This window comes from Melospiza melodia, chromosome 31 (genome assembly GCF_035770615.1).
Source record: "Melospiza melodia melodia isolate bMelMel2 chromosome 31, bMelMel2.pri, whole genome shotgun sequence".
NCBI classification, from domain to species: domain Eukaryota; kingdom Metazoa; phylum Chordata; class Aves; order Passeriformes; family Passerellidae; genus Melospiza; species Melospiza melodia.
In genome coordinates this window covers 1,240,624-1,257,590 of record NC_086224.1, presented here as the reverse complement: position 1 = coordinate 1,257,590, position 16,967 = coordinate 1,240,624, and the positions used below count along the sequence as shown (strand labels likewise).

General features: G+C 54.4%; 1 protein-coding gene across 2 annotated transcripts; it reads left to right on the top strand.

Moving 5' to 3' along the window:
• Positions 1–799: 799 nt before the first annotated feature.
• Positions 800–15,445, top strand: NACA (nascent polypeptide associated complex subunit alpha). 2 transcript variants are annotated; one of them, XM_063179369.1, is made up of 9 exons: positions 800–923; positions 1,298–1,369; positions 6,997–10,062; positions 11,705–11,790; positions 11,892–11,969; positions 12,836–12,982; positions 13,100–13,228; positions 15,104–15,226; positions 15,318–15,445. In XM_063179369.1, the coding sequence occupies exons 2-9, from the start codon at positions 1,300–1,302 to the stop codon at positions 15,330–15,332; spliced, it is 3,714 nt and encodes a 1,237-aa protein (XP_063035439.1). In that variant the 5' UTR covers positions 800–923; positions 1,298–1,299; the 3' UTR covers positions 15,333–15,445. The 2 variants fall into 2 exon arrangements, with proteins under 2 accessions (XP_063035439.1, XP_063035440.1); XM_063179370.1 differs by lacking the exon at positions 6,997–10,062 and having other exon boundaries at positions 849–923.
• Positions 15,446–16,967: the final 1,522 nt, after the last annotated feature.

Sequence of the window (16,967 nt, the reverse complement as noted above, 5' to 3'; positions counted from 1 at the left end):
TGGACCCCCTGTCCTGACCCCAAAACCCCGCCTGGACCCTCGAATCCTGTCTGGACCCCCTAAACTTACCCCTGGACCTCCTAACCCTGCCCTGACACTACTGGGACCCCCTGTGTGACCCCATAACCCTGCCTGGACCCCCTAATCTTGAATGGACCCTGTCTGGACCCCCTAAACCTGTCCTGACCCCCTAATCCTGAATGGACTCCCTGCCCTGACCCCCTAATCCCACCTGCACCCCATAACCCTGCCTGGACCCTCTAAACCTGCTGGGACCCCCTACCCTGACCCTATAACCCTGCCTGGACTCCCTAAGCCTGCCTGGACCACCTGTCCTGACCACATAGCCCTGCCTGGACCCCATAACCATGTCCTGACCCCCTAAACCTGTCCTGACCCCCTAAACCTGTCCTGACCCTCTAATTCCACCTGGACCCCCTGTGTGACGCCATAATCCTGCCTGGACCCCCTAAACCTGCTGGGACCCCCTACCCTGACCCCATAACCCGGCCCTGACCCCCTAAATCTGCCTGGACCCCTTGTCTGACCCCCTAAACCTGTCCTGACCCCATAACCCTGTCTGGACCCCATGACCCCACCTGGATCCTGCCTGGACCCCCTAAACCTGCCTGAACCACCTGTCCTGACCCCATAACCCTGCCAGGACCCCCTAACCCAGCCCTGACTCCCTGATCCCACCTGGACACCCCCCCCCCCCCCCAGAGGACCCCAACCCCTCCCGGGGTCTCCCCGCCCTCACGGTGGGGCCCGAACAGATCCCGGAACTCCGCAGCGCGGCCGCGGGGACCGGACCGGACCGTTGTTCCCGGGGCTCTCCCCCTGCCCCGGAAGTCGCGCTCCCGGAAGTCGCGCTGCCCTCTCGGTCTCTTTCCGCCGCCATCTTGGGCCCCGCTCCCCGCACAGTGAGTCCCGCGCCGCCATCCGCCGCCATCCACTGCCATCCGCCGCTCGGGGCGCCGCTCGCCGCTAGCGGGATGAGCGGGTGGCGGGGAGGAGCCGGTTGAGGCCATCGATGGGGTCGTGGGAGCGCCGGGCAGGGCAGAGGGGGCGGCGGGGAGGAGGCGGCCTAGGCCCGGCACCGAGACCGGCACCGGGACCCGGATCGGGATTGGGATCGGGCTCTGCCTGTGCGGCCGAGCTGTCTCGGTAGATTTTCCCGGTAGAGGGAAGCTCGCGGTGTCCGAACGGGGTGGGAAGGACAAATTCCCGGTGGTGGCCCCGGGGCTGTACCGGAGCCCCGGCGAGCCCGGTCCTGTCGGTTTATCCATTCCCGTAGAAATGCCCGGCGAAGCCACAGAAACCGTCCCGGCCACGGAGCAGGAGCTGCCGCAGCCGCAGGCGGAGACAGGTGAGACCGGGGGGTGCCCCGGGGTGGTTTTGGGGGTTATTCCCGGGATCCTGGGCCGGTTTTGGGGGCGATTCCCGGGGTGGTTTTGAGGGTGATTCCCGGGTTCCCGAGCCGGTTTTGAGGCTGATTCCCGGGGTGGTTTTGGGGCTGATTCCCGGGGATACCGGGCCGGTTTTGGGGGTGATTCCCGAGCCGTTTTTGGGAGTGATTCCTGGGATGGTTTTGGGGGCGATTCCCGGGATCCCCAGCCGGTTTAGGGGGAAGCTACGCTTTCCCCGATAGGCTCCACCGGGACCCGGTGGTCCCGGGGGTTGTGTGACCCCGGTTTGAGCCTTGTCACGTCCCCCGCGGGGGTTTTGGGGTGTCCGTGCCGTGGTATCGCTGTGAACAAAACAAACCGGGCCGGTTCTGTGCCGGAGCACGCGGGGAACGGGACCGGGGGAACGGGAGCGGGGACTCCTCGTGTCCCAAAGTCGCGGGAGCGGCACCGGGGATGGTCCGAGCTCGGTTTGGGTGGGAGAGGAGAGGAGAGCAGCGGCCGTGGCTGGGTCGGGGGGTTGCGTTTGGGGTCTTGTCCTTTTGGATTTGGGGATTCTGTCCAGTGGGATTTGGGGTCCTGTCCCTCTGGATTTGGGGATTCTGTCCCGTTGGATTTGGGCTCCTGTCCCGTTGGATTTGGGGTCCTGTCCTATGGGATTGGGGGTCCTGTCCCACCGGGTTTCAGAGCCTGTCCTGTTGGATTTGGGGATTCTGTCCCCCTGGATTTGGGGATTCTGTTCCATAGGATTTGGGGATTCTGTTCCATAGGATTTGGGGATTCTGTTCCATAGGATTTGGGGATTCTGTCCCCCTTGATTTGGAAATTCTGATCCATAGGATTTGGGGATTCTGTCCCCCTGGATTTGGGGATTCTGTCCCCCTGGATTTGGGGATTCTGTCCCCCTGGATTTGGGGATTCTGTCCCCCTGGATTTGGAAATTCTGTTCCATAGGATTTGGGGTCCTGCCCTGTTGGATTTGGGGTCCTGCCCTGTTGGATTTGGGGTCCTGTCCTGTTGGATTTGGGGATTCTGTCCCCCTTGATTTGGGGATTCTGCCCAGTTGGATTTGGGGTCCTGCCCTGTTGGATTTGGGGATTCTGTCCCCCTTGATTTGGAAATTCTGATCCATAGGATTTGGGGTCTTGTCCTGTTGGATTTGGGGTCCTGTCTTGTTGGATTTGGGGATTCTGTCCCCCTGGATTTGGAAATTCTGTTCCATAGGATTTGGGGTCTTTCATTGAATTTTGCAGATCTGTCCCTCTGGATTTGGGGGTCGTCCATTGAATTTTGGGGGTCTGTCCTGTTGGATTTGGGGATTCTGTCCCCCTTGATTTGGAAATTCTGATCCATAGGATTTGGGGTCCTGTCCTGTTGGATTTGGGGATTCTGTCCCCCTGGATTTGGGGATTCTGTCCCCCTGGATTTGGAAATTCTGTTCCATAGGATTTGGGGTCCTGTCCTGTTGGATTTGGGGTCCTGTCCTGTTGGATTTGGGGATTCTGTCCCCCTTGATTTGGGGATTCTGCCTGGTTGGATTTGGGGTCTTTCATTGAATTTTGCAGATCTGTCCCTCTGGATTTGGGGGTCATCCATTGAATTTTGGAGGTCTGTCCTGTTGGATTTGGGGGTTTGTCCTGTTAGATTTGGGGGCCTGTCCCATTGGATCTGGGGTTTCCTCACTGAATTTTGTGTATCTGTCCCTTGGGGTTTGGAGTTTGTCCCTTTGGCTTTAGGGGTCTGCCCCATTGGATTTGAGGGTGTCACACTGAATTTTGAACATCTCTCTTGTCAGATTTGGGGGTTCCTCATAGGATTTGGTATCTGTCCCATCGTGGGACCACCACAGAGGTTTGGTGACAGAGAGGGGACACAAGGAGGGAGCTGAGTGATGGCTCTTGCTGTGACAGCTGCACTGAAAATTCCCAGGAGCTGCTGAGCCCCTTATCCCTCCCAGCATGGCTGGAATTCCTTTTTGGGGCCCCTCCTGTCGTTTTCAGCTGACAGCTCCCAAAATTCTGCTGCTCCTGGGATTCCTCAGGCAGGATTTTGGGATTCCCAAATCCCTTTATTTGAGATTCCTTCCTTGGGATTCCTCAGGCAGGATTTTGGGATTCCTCAGGCAGGATTTTGGGATTCCTCAGGCAGGATTTTGGGATTCCTCAGGCAGGATTTTGGGATTCCCAAATCCCTTTATTTGAGATTCCTTCCTTGGGATTCCTCAGGCAGGATTTTGGGATTCCCAAATCCCTTTATTTGAGATTCCTTCCTTGGGATTCCTCAGGCAGGATTTTGGGATTCCCAAATCCCTTTATTTGAGATTCCTTCCTTGGGATTCCTCAGGCAGGATTTTGGGATCCCCAGATCCCCTGATTTTGAGATTCCTTCCTCGGGATTCCTCCTTGGATTTTCATCTTTTTCCTTGGAAAAACTTTATAGAGATGTGGGGCTGGTCCATGCTGATCCCGAGGGATTCTGGGCAGAAATCTTTTGGTTTGGGGGAATCTTTTAGCTTGGGATGTTTGAGAAGGAACCAAGCAAAGGTGAGGTTGGGGAGGTGAAGCAGGAATGATTGTGTTCATCAGGAATGATTGTGTTCATCAGGAATAATTGTGTTCATCAGGAATAATTGTGTTCATCAGGAATGATTGTGTTCATCAGGAATGTGCTCAGAAGGAACAGGGAGAGCAGACAGGAGTAAAAGATTGTTCTGGAAGAGGTGGCTCTGCACGTTCTGTGCCTTTGGGAGGCACCAGAACGTTCCTTGGAGCAGGAAATGTCCTGGCACTGCTGTCCAGCTCCGGGCTGCCCTGATTTGGGGTAAAAAAGGGGTAAAATGGGGCATTGGCAGCGCCCCATTCCTGGCGCAGGGACAGGGATGGCATTCCCTGCATGTGGCACTGCAAGAGGTGACAGAGAGACCAGGACACGACTGTGACACTGATGCCAGGGTGGGACAGGGACACAGCACCTGGCAGGGACAGGATCCATGGCACAGGGTGGCACAGGGACAGGATCCATGGCACAGGGTGGCACAGGGACAGGATCCATGGCACAGGGCTGGCTCTGGGCTGGGCACAGGGTGGCACAGGGACAGGATCCATGGCACAGGGTGGCACAGGGACAGGATCCATGGCACAGGGCTGGCTCTGGGCTGGGCACAGGGTGGCACAGGGACAGGATCCATGGCACAGGGTGGCACAGGGACAGGATCCATGGCACAGGGCTGGGCACAGGGTGACACAGGGACAGGATCTGTGGCACAGGGACAGGATCCATGGCACAGGGTGGCACAGGGACAGGATCCATGGCAGAGGGCTGGCTCTGGGCTGGGCACAGGGACAGGATCCATGGCACAGGGTGGCACAGGGACAGGATCCATGGCACAGGGCTGGTCCCAAGGTGGCACAGGGACAGGATCCATGGCACAGGGCTGGTCCCAAGGTGGCACAGGGACAGGATCCATGGCACAGGGCTGGGCACAGGGTGGCACAGGGACAGGATCCATGGCACAGGGCTGGCTCTGGGCTCTGCAGCTCCCCAGGGCGGCGCCGTGCCCGGGCTGGTTCTGCTGGTTGGACCAGCCCTGCCCTGCCCAGCTCTGCTGGGCTCTGCCCTCCCTTGGAGCTCCTCTGGCTGCTGGGAATCACTCTGGGAATGTCAGGGCCCCTCAGGAGCTGAGAGCTGAACCCTCTCATGGTCCCTTCACTAAATGGTGCCCCTTGATTGCTGCTGGCACTGGGAATTTCATTGGGAATTTTGTCAGGAGTGTCAGGGCTCTCAGGACTGGGAGCTGAACCCTTTCATGGGCATGAACAGTGCCCCTTGATTTGCTGCTTGGCACTGGGAATTTTGTTGGGAATTTAATTGGGAATGTCAGGGCTCTCTCCAGGCTCTCAGGACTGGGAGCTGAACCCTCTCATGGCCTCAACAGTGCCCCTTGATTGCTGCTGGCATTGGGAATTTCATTGGGAGCTCTCTCAGGAGTGTCAGGGCTCTCTCCAGGCTCAGCCCTGGCATGGCCTCTTCACTAAACTGTGCCCTTTGATTGCTGCTGGCATTGGGAATTTTGTTGGGAATTTAATTGGGAATTAAATTCTCTCTCCAGGCTCTCAGCTCTGGTTCAGGAGCTGGAAGCTGAATCCTCTCCTGGCCTCTTCACTAAATGGTGCCCCTTGGTTGCTGATTAGGTTTGGGAATTTCACTGGCAATGTCAGGGCTCTGCAGGCCTTCAGGAGCTGGGAGCTGAATCCTTTTCATGGCCTTTTCACTAAATGGTGCCCTTTGATTGCTGCTGGCATTGGGAATTTCACTGGGAGTTCTGTCAGGAGTGTCAGGGCTCTCTCCAGGCTCAGCCCTGGCATGGCCTCCTCACTAAACTGTGCCCTTTGATTGCTGCTGGCATTGGGAATTTTGTTGGGAATGTCAGGAGTAATTCCACATGTCAGTGGAATGATATTATATTTATCTTGATATTTTATTTATTCCTATATTTATTTTTTGGGGTTATATTTGACTTTCCCTTCCTGTTTTTTTGGTGGGTTTTTATTCCCCCTGCAGCCCAAGGCTTGGCCCCACCACCCCCATGTCATTGTGCCCTCTCTGGTTGGAGGGAGCACTCTCCATATGTCAGTGGAATTATATTATTTTTATATTTTCTTTATTTATAGATGTATTTTTTGGGGGTTATATTTGACTTTCCCTTCCTGTTTTTTGGTGGGTTTTTATTCCCCCTGCAGCCCAAGGGGGACTGTCATTGTCCCCCTGGTTGAAAGGAGGGGGCTCCCAGAGCACTCTCCACATGTCAGTGGAATTATATTATATTATATTATATTATATTATATTATATTATATTATATTATATTATATTATATTATATTATATTATATTATATTATATTATATTATATTATATTATATTATATTATATTATATTATATTATATTATATTATATTATATCGTATCATATCATATCATATCGTATCATATTATATCGTATCATATTATATCATATCATATTATATTATATTATATTATTTTATATTATTTTTATTTTTATTTTATTTATTTATATATTTCATTTTTGGCTTATATTTGACTTTGTCTTCCTCTTTTTGGGTGCATTTTTATTCCCCCTGCACCCCAAGGGGGACTGTCATTGTTGAAAGGAGGGGGCTCCCAGAGCACTCTCCACATGTCAGTGGAATTATATTATATTTATTTTGATATTTTATTTATTTCTATATTTATTTTTTGGGGTTATATTTGACTTACCCTTCCTCTTCTCAGGTGGGTCTTTGTGTCCCCAGGCTGGTGAGCAGCCCTGGGTGTCCTGACAGATTTCTGGGGCTCCTCAGGTGTTGTGACACCCCTTTGGTTGGGCAGAGCTGGATTTCTGCATTCCTGGTGGTGCCTCCTGCCATTGAGGGCTCTCAGGAAATTCTGTTCTAGAAGGGGATGAACGTCCTGCTCCGTGCTGAGCCTGGCAGTGCCCGCTGGGCCAGGAGCCAGAGGAATGCCAGGCTGGCTGCGTGCCCCCTCCTCGTGTCCCTGCTCTCATTTCTGCTCTCGCTGTGTTTCTCTCCCTCAGCTCTTCTCCATGCTGCTCATTCCCCACCTCTGACTCCATCTCCATCTGCCCAGGCCCTGCAGGGCCCCCCAGGCCCTGTGTCCCCCCCCGTGGTGCCAGCTGCTGCCATCCCCGTGTTCTCTGTGCCCCCCCAGCCCCCTGCCCCAGCTCTGCTGGGCACGGCCACCGCTGCCCCTCCTGCAGCTCCTCAGGGCCCCGTGGTGTTTGCAGCCCCAGGGTCTCCAGGCTCTGCCCCAGTGTCCCCTGTGTCCCCTGTGTCACCTGTGTCACCTGGCCTGGCTGCTGCTGCTGCTGCAGTGACAGTGGCTCCTGCTGTCCCCACAGTGAGCCCCAGTGCTCTGCCAGCTGCTCTCAGCTCTGCCATGAAATCTGCTCCTGCTTCAGCCTCTGGAGCAGCCCCAGCTCCTCTTCCTCCCCCTCTCCTGCCTCCCCCATCCCGTCCCCTTCTGGCATCTCCCCCAGCAGTGCCCCCCAGTTTGGTGGCAGTGTCCCCCCAGAGCCCAGGGTCACCCCCACATCCCACAGCCCCCGTTTCTCCTGCAGTTCCTGCTGCTCCAGCCCTGGTGGGTGCCATCTCTCCCCCCGTGTTCCTGGCTGCCCCCAAAGCTCCTTTGTCACCTCCCATCCCTCTGCTGCCAGCTGGCATGTCCCCTGGCTCAGCCCCTGGCTCCCCAGTGCCACCATTGCTCCCAGTTGCTCCTTCTGCTGCCAAGGCCTCTCCCATGGCACCTCGAGCAGCTCCTGTGCCACCTGCCCTGTCCCCACCTGCTCTGGGAGCTGCCACCTCTGTCCCAGGGTCTCCAGCCAGCCCAGTGCTGCCAGCAGCAGCGCCTGCTGTCCCCTCTGTCCCTGTCACACCTCCCATGGCACCTCCAGCCACCCCTCCTGTGGCTAAAACATCTCCTGGTGCCCCTGTCACACCAGCCATGGTGGCTCCTGCAGCCAAAGCAGCTCCTCCAAGTCCAGTTGCTGTCCCCTCTGCCCCGGTGACACCGCCCGTGGTGGCTCCAGCTGCCCCTCCAGTGGCCAAAGCAGCTCCTCCAAGTCCAGCTGCTGCCCCTTCTCCTCCTGTCACACCACCCCTGGCACCTTTGGCAACTCCTCCAGTGGCCAAAGCAGCTCCTGGGAGCCCGACCACTGCCCCAGCTGCCACCTCTGTCCCTGTCACACCACCCCTGGCACCTCCAGCCACCCCTCCTGTGGCCAAACCATCTCCTGCTGTCCCTGTCACACCACCCATGGTGGCTCCAGCCACCCCTCCAGTGGCCCAACCAGCTCCTGGGAGCCCGACCACTGCCCCAGCTGTCCCCTCTGTCCCTGTCACACCACCCTTGGCACCTCCAGCCACCCCTCCTTCAGCCAAAGATGCCACCAAGGGCTCTGTTGCTGCCTCAGCTGCTGCTCCAGCTCCTCCCAGCCCAGCTCCAGCCACCCCACCTGCAGCCAAAAGTGCTGCCAAGAGTCCTGGTGGTGCCAGCCCTTCCCCTGCCACCCCATCCCCTGCCACCCCATCCCCTGCCACCCCAGCTCCTGCCACCCCTTCCCCTGCCACCCCATCCCCTGCCACCCCTTCCCCTGCCACCCCTTCCCCTGCCACCCCATCCCCTGCCACCCCTTCCCCTGCCACCCCTTCCCCTGCCACCCCAGCTCCTGCAGCTCCTCCAGCTCCAGCTGCCAAAACACCCCCAAAGAGCCCTGCCAAAGCCACCCCCACTGAAGACAAAACACCCCCAAAAAGTCCTGTCAAAGCCAGCCCAGCTCCACCAGCCTCTCCTGAGGCCAAGGCACCCCCAAAAAGCCCCACTGAGGACAAGGCACCCCCAAAGAGCCCTGTGAAAGCCACTCCTGCTCCAGCAGCCTCTCCTGAGGACAAAACACCCCCAAAGAGCCCTGGCAAAACCACCCCAGCCTCTCCTGAGGCCAAGGCACCCCCAAAAAGCCCCACTGAGGCCAAGGCACCCCCAAAAAGCCCTGCCAAAGCCCCCCCAGCTCCAGCTTCCCCTGGAGCATCCAAAAAACCTCCCAAGAGCAGCAGCTCTGTCCCTGCCCTATCCTCTCCTGTGGCTCCAGCACCTTCAGCTGCTCCTGCTGAGGCCAAGGCACCCCCAAAGAGCCCCACTGAGGCCAAGGCACCCCCAAAAAGCCCCAGTGAGGCCAAGGCACCCCCAAAAAGCCCTGCCAAGGCCACCCCAGCTCCACCAGCCTCTCCTGAGGCCAAAGCACCCCCAAAAAGCCCCACTGAGGCCAAGGCACCCCCAAAGAGCCCTGCCAAAGGCACCCCACCTCCAGCAGCTTCTCCTGAGGACAAAACACCCCCAAAAAGCCCTGCCAAAGGCACCCCAGCTCCAGCTGCCCCTGCTGCAGCCAAAGGATCCCCAAAAAGCCCTGCTGAGGCCAAGGCACCCCCAAAAAGCCCTGCCAAAGCCACCCCAGCCTCTCCTGAGGACAAGGCACCCCCAAAGAGCCCTCTCAAAGCAACCCCAGCTCCATCTACCCCTGCTGAGGCAAAAGCACCCCCAAAAAGCCCCACTGAGGCCAGGGCACCCCCAAAGAGCCCCACTGAGGCTAAGGCACCCCAGAAAAGCTCCACTGAGGCTAAAGCACCTCCAAAAGGCCCCACTGAGGCCAAGGCACCCCAAAAAAGCCCCACTGAGGTTAAGGCACCCCAAAAAAGCCCCACAGAGGCCAAGGCACCCCAAAAAAGCCCCACAGAGGCCAAGGCACCCCCAAAAAGCCCTGCCAAAGCCACTCCCCCTCCAACCAACCCCGCTGCAGCCAAGGCCCCCCCAAAAAGCCCCTCCAAAGCCACTCCAACCCCAGCAGCCCCCACCCCACCTCCTGCCCCAGCTCCTGGTGCCCCCCCAAAGCCCCCCAGCCCCGCCAAGAAGCAGCAGCAGCAGCCCCCCAGCAATGCCAAGGTGGTGGGCAAGCCCCCCTCGAAAGCCGCGCCCGGTGACGATGACGAGGAGCTGCCACCTCTGCTCCCCCCAGAGCCACCCGTGCTGCTGGAGCTGTCCCCTGCCACGGGGGTGCTGGCACCACAGCCCGTCCTCAAGAATGACAAGGGTATTGTGTGTGCATGGAGTGTCAGTGGGCGATGCCCGCGGGGTACTAACGGCGGGCACGGCGGTGCCAGCGGTCACTAACGCGTGTCCTCGGGCACGGAGCACGGCGTGCTGGTTGGTGGGGTGTTTTGTGGTTTGTTTGTGGCATGGGCACTGCAAAAACGAGATAATCTGAGCTGGCTTCACACTGAGGAGATGCCACCTGCCTGGCACTGCTGTGTGTGGTGGCAAACTGGGATGTCCCCACGCTATGCCTGAAGTGTTGGCACACCCACCTGGACACGTGCACAGAGGTTTGCCAAGGTTCCTGTGTGTGCCATGAGGGCTGAGTGCAGGTAATGGCTGCACAGGAGCATCAGGGTCACCTCCAGGTGTCCTCCGAGGTCGGGGACACCCAGCTGTGCTTCAGTAACTGGTGTGGTCAGTGCTGTGGGTCACAACTGCAGCTGGTGGCCCTCAGGTCACCTGAAGGGGGGTTTGGGGTTATCCCCGATCATCCTAGGGGGGTTTGGGGTTATCCCAGATCATCCTGGTGGCCCTGAGGGGGGTTTGGAGTTATCCCACATCATCCCGGTGGCCCTCAGGTCCCCTGAGGGGGGCTTGGAGTTATCCCACATCATCCTGAAGAGGGTTTGGGGTAATCCCGGATCATCCTGGTGGCCCTCAGGTCCCCTAAGGGGGGTTTGGGATTATCCTGGTGGCCCTGAGGGGGTTTGGAGTTATCCCAGATGATCCTGGTGGCCCTGAGGGGGGTCTGGGGCTATCCCACATCATCCTGGTGGCCCTGAGGGGGGTTTGGAGTTATCCCAGATCATCCTGGTGGCCCTGAGGGGGGTCTGGAGTTATCCCAGATCATCCTGGTGGCCCTCAGGTCCCCTAAGGGGGGCTTGGGTTTATCCTGGTGGCCCTGAGGGGGTTTGGGATTATCCCAGATGATCCTGGTGGCCCTGAGGGGGGTCTGGGGCTATCCCACATCATCCTGGTGGCCCTGAGGGGGGTTTGGAGTTATCCCACATCATCCTGAAGAGGGTTTGGGGTAATCCCAGATCATCCTGGTGGCCCTCAGGTCCCCTAAGGGGGGTTTGGGATTATCCTGGTGGCCCTGAGGGGGGTTTGGGATTATCCCAGATTGTCCTGGTGACCCTCAGGTCCCCTGAGGGGGGCTTGGAGTTATCCCACATCATCCTGAAGAGGGTTTGGGGTAATCCCAGATCATCCTGGTGGCCTTCAGGTGCCCTGAGGAGGGGTTTGGGGTTATCCCAAATCATCCCTGTAGTGAATGTGCAGCAGCCTTGGGGGCTCTGTGAGTGGGGTCTTGGTGCTGTGGCTTTGAGGGGACTCAGGAGAGGCACTGTCACACTGAACTGCCCACCTCACCGCCCTGAAAGTGCCACCCATCTCCTCCTCATGCTGGTGCCACAGGCTGGAGCTCCCTCAGGATTCATTCCAGAGCTTCTGGGCGCCTGTGGGGCTCTGCCATGCTGCTCCCACCATGGCCAGGCTGAGAACCCACTCGTGCCACCCCGCTGGTGGCATTCAGAGCGCACAGAATGCCATCTGTGCTCCATCCAGCGCCTCACTGGGCTGACTGGTGCCAAACTGGTGCCCTGGAGCTGGCTGAGGTGGGCTGTGTGTCTCTGCAGGGTCTGGCACAGAGTCTGACAGCGATGAATCCGTACCAGAGCTTGAAGAGCAGGACTCCACACAGGCCACGACGCAGCAGGCACAGGTAGGGAGGTGGCACGGTGGTGTCCCTGGTGGCACGTGGTGGATCAGAGTCCCTGTGGTGTCACCCCAGCATTGTCACTGATGGTTTTCCCCTCCCTGCAGCTCGCGGCAGCAGCCGAAATAGACGAAGAACCCGTCAGCAAAGCAAAACAGAGCCGGAGCGAGAAGAAAGCTCGCAAGGTGAGGAGGCCTCAGCTGTCCCCCTGGCTGTGGGAACTCGGCACATCACTCCTGATGTCCAGAGTTGCCGAGATAACTCCTGGGGGGCTCAGAAATCCTGGAATGTTGCCAGAAGTGCTTGGTGGTTGGTTTTGACCCTGCACGGGATGTGGCACCTGTATGAGGACAAGAGAATCACTTTGGGATAAGTGGTGAAGGAGTTGTTGATTCACAGGGTGAAAACACAGGTTTTGGGATTTTGGTACAGGGGGGTTTTTAGGAGACAAGATGGAGGAATTAGGGCATGTCTTGTCCTTCTCTTCTTCTTGTCATCCATCTTTGGTGGTGATGCTGGCACTTTGGGATTGGTTCATATTTAATCTGCACTTGTTAATAAGGGTAAAAGGTACTGGAAGGTAAAGGTAAATATCTTATATGTAGTTTTTAGTATAAAAATAGACGACTGCCCAGTGGGAGGTCAGTGTGCCCATGGCTGTCTTGCTGGGCAGACCTCTGTCAGGCTGGGAGACGACTTTGTAGATAAGAAATAATACACAATATTGAAGAATGAAAAATCTGAGGAATGCACTCGTGCTTTGGAGCGCGGGCTGTCCCAAGGCCATCCTGCGCCTCACTGGGCAGAGACAACAGGCTGAGAATGGAGACCTGGTGAGCAACCCCAGGGCTCAAAATCACTGTGGGGATCTCACCAGTGCTGGATTGGGGTGTTCCCTCCAGCTGGCAGCCCTGGAGTGCTGCTCCATGGCAGTTCCCGTGTGGATCCGTGCAGCAGATGTTGGATCTGGAGTCTGGAGAGAGGATTGGGCACATCTGGGCTGTCTCCAGAGCTCTCCTCCCCTCACTGACCTTTCCCTGGTGTTTTGCAGGCAATGTCCAAGCTGGGCCTTCGCCAGGTGACAGGAGTGACCAGAGTCACCATCCGGAAATCCAAGAACATCCTGTTTGTCATCACAAAGCCAGACGTGTACAAGAGCCCGGCGTCAGACACCTACATTGTCTTTGGAGAGGCCAAGGTGAGCCCGCCCTGGTGCCAGCAGGGCAGGGTTCTCCTTCCTGCCACCTGCCAGGGAATGTGCTGGCACTGCCCAGCACTGGCATCACTTCTCCTTTTCTTCTCTTCCCTCCTGCAGATCGAAGACCTGTCCCAGCAGGCTCAGCTGGCAGCTGCTGAAAAGTTCAAAGTGCAAGGAGAACCCGTGTCCAACATCCAGGAAAACACACAGACCCCCACGGTGCAGGAGGAGAGCGAGGAAGAGGAGGTGAGGCCTTCCTCAGCCTCTCAGTGGGGTTATGTGATTGTGTTGACAGGGGTCTTGTGTTGAGGGGAGAGATGAGGATCTAACTGCATGTATTTTATAATATTTTACATATATATATTTATATTTATATTTAGACATATAATATATTTATATTTATATATCATTGTAATTATATATTCTATTTTATTATAATATTATATTATAATAAGATATATAATATTATATAATATATCATATGATATAATATGATATCATATCATAAAACATGATATGATATAATACAATATAATATAATACAATACAGTATAGTACAATACAATATAATATGATCTAATATAATGTTATAACATTATTATATTATATTATATTATATTCTGTTATATTATGTTTATGTTGTATTATGTTATATTATAATATTGTATATTATAATATATAATATGATATAATATAATATAGTAATACATTAATATAATTGTGTGTATTATTCTATTATACAGTATTATAATATAATGTTATATATTTTATAAATATATTATATTTATAATAGATATTTTATATGACGTATACTGTAATATATATTATAAAATATATATTATAAATATTATACATATAATATATTTCTATATTATAATATATATTATAAAATATATCTTTTATACATCTAGAATATCTATAAAGATATATATAATGTGATATATATATATCAAATGTAATATATGCTATAAAATATATGTTTTATAATATATATTACATTAAAACTATACTAAAAGAATAGAAGAAAGGATTTCATCAGAAGGCTGGCTAAGAATAGAATAGGAAAAAATTATAACAAAGGTTTGTGGCTCGGGCTCTCTGTCCAAGGCAGCTGGGCTGTGATTGGCCATTAATTACAAACATCTAACATGGGCTAATCAAAGATCTACCCGTTGCATTCCACAGCAGCAGATAATCTATGTTTACATTTTGTTCTGGAGGCCTCTCAGCTTCTCAGGAGCAAAAATCCTAGGGAAAGGATTTTTCATGAAAAGATGTCTGCAACATGGTCAATCCACAAATTCCTCTCCTCCATCAAAGGGAGAGCACCAGGTCCTGCACGGGGGGTGTTAACAATGCAGGCCTGACCTCCTGGCTCCAAATCCAATCCCAACCCTGGAATGGCACCAATCCTGGGCTCTGTTTCTGCTTCATCCTGGAATGGCACCAATCCTGAGCTCTGTTTCTGCTTCAAACCTAAAATGGCACCAGTCCTGGGCTCTGTTTCTCCTTCAATCCTGCAATGGCACCAATCCTGAGCTCTGTTTCTCCTTCACACCAGTCCTGGGCTCTGTTTCTCCTTCAGACCTAACATGGCTCCAATCCTGGGCTCTGTTTCTCCTTCACACCAGTTCTGAGCTCTGTTTCTCCTTCAATCCTGCAATGGCACCAATCCTGAGCTCTGTTTCTCCTTCACACCATTCCTGAGCTCTGTTTCTCCTTCAAGCCTGCAGTCGCTCCAGTCCTGGTCTCTGTTTCTCCTTCACACCAGTCCTGGTCTCTGTTTCTCCTTCACACCAGTCCTGGGCTCTGTTTCTCCTTCACACCAGTCCTGGGCTCTGTTTCTCCTTCACACCAATCCTGGGCTTTGTTTCTCCTTCACACCATTCCTGAGCTCTCTTTCTCCTTCAAGCCTGCAGTGGCTCCAGTCCTAGGCTCTGTTTCTCCTTCACACCATTCCTGAGCTCTGTTTCTCCTTCAAGCCTGCAGTGGCTCCAGTCCTGGTCTCTGTTTCTCCCTCACACCAACCCTGGGCTCTGTTTCTCCTTCAAAACTAAAATGGCACCAGTCCTGGTCTCTGTTTCTCCCTCACACCATTCCTGAGCTCTGTTTCTCTCTCAGGTTGATGAAACCGGCGTGGAGGTGAAGGACATCGAGCTGGTGATGTCTCAGGCAAACGTGTCGCGAGCCAAGGCCGTGCGAGCCCTCAAGAACAACAGTAACGACATTGTAAACGCGATAATGGTGAGTCCTGGGGGGGCAGCAGCTTTTTTGGGGGTTCCCTGGGTGCAGCTGCTGCCTCTGAGCTGCCTCCTGACTCCATTTCTCCCCACAGGAACTGACGATGTAGCCGCCGGAGGGAGGAGCCTTTTTTGGTGTTTCAGAGAAGAGTAAAATACAGCTAAATTTAAAATTTGTACTATTTCTATCGGTTAATAAAGTTGTGGCTTATTGTTGGTGAAATCTCTGCTCTGGGGTGCTTTGCTGCCTGGGGTTTGTGGCCTCAGGGTGGAGCCTTCCTCCGCCCTGAGGAAGATGCTGGTGCTGATAACCCATCCTGGAACAGCACCTGCCTTTCCTTCCTGTCCCACAGCCTGGCTGGACACCAGCCCAGCTGCAGGGTCACCCCTTTATCCCCTCAGGGTCTCTTCAGGGGGGCTCTCTCAGGGCTTTTTGGATCACTGAAGACCCCAAGATTTAAAAATCTCTTTTCCCAGCCTGAGCGCTTGAGGAATGAGTTGGAGGTCTTCATTTCTCAGTCTCAAGGTTGTTTAAATGTGTTTTATCTATAAAAAATGTTCTCCTGCCCCTCAGGTCCATCCAGCAAGACAATTCCAGGCACTCTGCCTGGCCCCAGGGTGGTGTTAGGTCTTTATACTAAAAATTATGTATAAAATATTTACAATAATTTCCCAATACCTATCACCTGTTAGACAATGAGCTTCCACTCTAAACCAACCCAAAAGTGCCAACATCACGGCAGGAGATGGAGGCCAAGAAGAAGAAAGAGAAAGGCTGGACACACTTAGATTCTTCCATCTTGCCTCCTGAACCTCCATTCTAAAAACCCCAAAATTCTACATTTTCACCCAGTGATTAATTCACGATCATTCTACTCAAGCTCTTGTGGTTTAGTAACTCCTCACACAAAGCTGGTGATTGTTTCCAGCCCTTGGGGTGCTGTTAGATTTTTATACTAAAAACTATGTACAATATTTATATGTTTCAGAAGGCTGATTTATTATTTTATGATATATATTATCTATTGTCCCCCTGTGCTGGCACTTCTCCCCAAATTCCTCCAGGAGAGGGTCAGGGTGGAATTTCGGGAGGAATAAAAGGTGGCCAGGCTTTGGAGCTGCCTGGAGGAAAGGAGGTTCAGAGGGGAATTTTCACCCCAAAACTCCCTGATGGGAGAGTGGAGCCAGGTGGAATCAAAATCTGCTCCCAGGGGACACCAGGACAAGAGGAAATGGCCCCAAATTCCTCCAGGAGAAGTTCAGGATGGACATGAGAAGGAATTTCCTCATGGGAAAGGTGGTCAGGCTTTGGAAGTGCCTGGACGAAAGAAGTTCAGAGGGGAATTTTCACCCCACAAGTCCCTGATGGGACGGACAACAGGGTTGGGCTGTGCTCCCGTGGGGCAAGTGGGGGGTTCTGGGGGTCCCAATGGGGGTGTCCCAGTGGGGAGGGGTCTTGGGGGTCCCAATGGGAGGGTCCCAATGGGGATGTCCCAGTGGGGAGGGGTCCTGGGGGTCCCAGTGGAAGGGTCCCAATGTGGGGGGGTGTCCCAGTGGGGAGGGGTCCTGGAGGTCCCAGTGGGGAGGGGTTCTGGGGGTCCCAATGGGAGGGTCCCAGTGGGGAGGGTCTTGGGGGTCCAACTGGGAGAGGGGTCCTGGGAGTCCCAGTGGAGGGATCCCATGTGGGGAGTCCCAATGGGAGGGTCCCAGTGGTCGGGGGTCCCAATGGTGGGGTCCCAATGTGG